This window comes from Hipposideros armiger, unplaced genomic scaffold (assembly GCF_001890085.2).
Source record: "Hipposideros armiger isolate ML-2016 unplaced genomic scaffold, ASM189008v1 scaffold_271, whole genome shotgun sequence".
NCBI lineage: Eukaryota > Metazoa > Chordata > Mammalia > Chiroptera > Hipposideridae > Hipposideros > Hipposideros armiger.
The window spans coordinates 741,512-743,609 of NW_017731621.1; the positions used below are offsets into that span (position 1 = coordinate 741,512).

Genomic DNA, 2,098 nt, shown 5'->3' on the forward strand with positions numbered 1-2,098 from the left:
TTTTTTTTTCACAGAGTTCAAAAACTGCAATTCAATATGATAAGTAATGTTAAATAAAACATCAGTGAAGAAGGATACATGAGAGTCTGGTAACAATTATAAGACACTTTATAACAGGCAAAACGCTTAGGCACTCAGCTTAGTGGTTAAACCTGGGGATGAATGAGAGGAGATGGAACTATATTTGTATACTATTCTATTTCTTCAGCTGGGTGGTTTTAATAGATTTGTTTTAATAGTCTACCTATAATAAAAACCCAAAACTGAAGCTAGGGTTTTAAAAATAATTCCGACAGCAAAGTTTCTTTATCCAAGTGTAAGAAAGATGAAGACCTTTAACTCCTTGTTCTCCTGCTTTTAGCACTAAAACCGGAGTCCCAGGCAAACCAGGACGGTCTGTCACATGTATATTTAACATGAGACAATATGTAACATCTCAACTGGTTTAAGGATCTAAACAGTGTACTTCGTGGGTATGTGTGTTGATTTTTATTTATTTTATTTAACACACCCAAAAGAATGAAAGTGTTTTCTGACCACTATGTCAGAAAAATCAAAACACGCATTCCTGTATTGCTGTATTTTTAATAATGTACATGAAGTACATGTAATGTGTTAAACATGTATGAAGGAAGGAAGGAAGGAAAGAGGGAAGGAAGGAAGGAGACAAATTCTGAGTTAATTGACCATCAGTACCAAAGCAGTACTAGGATAGGTTCCTGGAACCTAATGACTCACAATAAACAAGTGAATTGTCAAGTGAATTAGCCGACCCAATGCTCAAACCAACACCAACACCTTTGCTGCACAGGATGAACCCACCATAACCGGAGATTTCAGCACCTCCTACCTGAACATACATCTTCAGAAGGTGACTGTGCATCTGGAGTTCCTCCGGCACCTCCACAGACTTCCCGCCAATAAACCTCAGGAGGTCTAGGGGCACACCTGTGTCCCAGGTGGAAATGCGAGCTTCGGGCTGAACCAGACCCTGCCAATGGGCCTGTAGGTGAGTGGCAGGGGGGCTGTACTGGGCCATGTTTGTTAAATGGTCATTTAACTTTGCATAGTAGGAGGCTTTGATTTCTGACACCTCGTCCTGGGTCATCAGTCCAATGGCAATAAGGTGCTCTGCATACGTGTCTGGAATGCTCTTTCGGGCTCTGTGGAGCAAAAAGGGGGAAAAATAATCTGCTTTGTGAAAACCAGAGGGACAAACACAGTCATTGTCGAAGGTGCCGTAGAGTGCCATCACTGTAAAAAGGCAACAGGAAATGTTTTAGAGCTGCCCAGAGGGGATGGTCACACAATACGGTATTAATGCCACGGAATTATTCACTTTAACATGGTCCATGTAGGTTACAGGATTTTCACTCCAATAAATTATTTTTTTTTCCAAAAAAGCAGTGGTGAGTAAAAACCTTGTCCAGGCAAACAAAAGAAATTTACCTTTATAAACTTTTGTCTACATTCAGGCAGAAATAATTCACAGTAGTTTTTCTATGAATTGGTCAATTCTTGGGGGTTATGAATTGACCTACAAAGTCTACCTATTCAGCTCCCCTTTATTTCAAAAAGGATTAAACCCAAAGTTGCCAACATCCATTTCAGGTGGCTGTAAGAATCCTACTCAGCACCTTTCACAACAATAATAATAGCGACACTCTACATTCTTATGAAACTTTAAACTATAAAGTCTGTTGAGATATATTCTCATATTTAATGCTGACAAAAGTGAGACTTAAGCAGGCTAGATTTTTTTTTTTAATGAGGCCCTGAGGTACATCAAGTAATTCAGCTGCTAAGCTCAGAGCTAAATGGAGAACCCAGATTCGTTCTTCAAGAACAGAACAGTCTGCTACCTACATCCAGAAAGGCCCATAAAATGTCACTGAGTTTATTCCTCTGCTTTAATTTATGTCTATGAGGAAATAAGGTACAGAAGAGGGATCTATTTTACTTTCTACTATGTAAAAGGAAATTCCAAAGTGACATATTCTTCTCTGTCACATTAACCTTCAGACTCAGCACTCTCCAACAGAAATATAATACAAGCCAACGTGGAATTTAAAATTTCCTAGTGGTCACATTAGAAAAG

At 39.0% G+C, this 2,098-nt stretch overlaps 1 protein-coding gene across 1 annotated transcript in view; it reads right to left on the minus strand.

Moving 5' to 3' along the window:
- The window catches only part of DHTKD1 (dehydrogenase E1 and transketolase domain containing 1), a 44,707-nt gene that overhangs the window by 16,368 nt on the left and 26,241 nt on the right, over positions 1-2,098 (minus strand). The window contains exon 8 of the mRNA XM_019656960.1: positions 851-1,254. Within this exon, the coding sequence (XP_019512505.1) occupies positions 851-1,254 (404 nt within the window). The remainder of the gene's footprint in view (positions 1-850; positions 1,255-2,098) is intronic.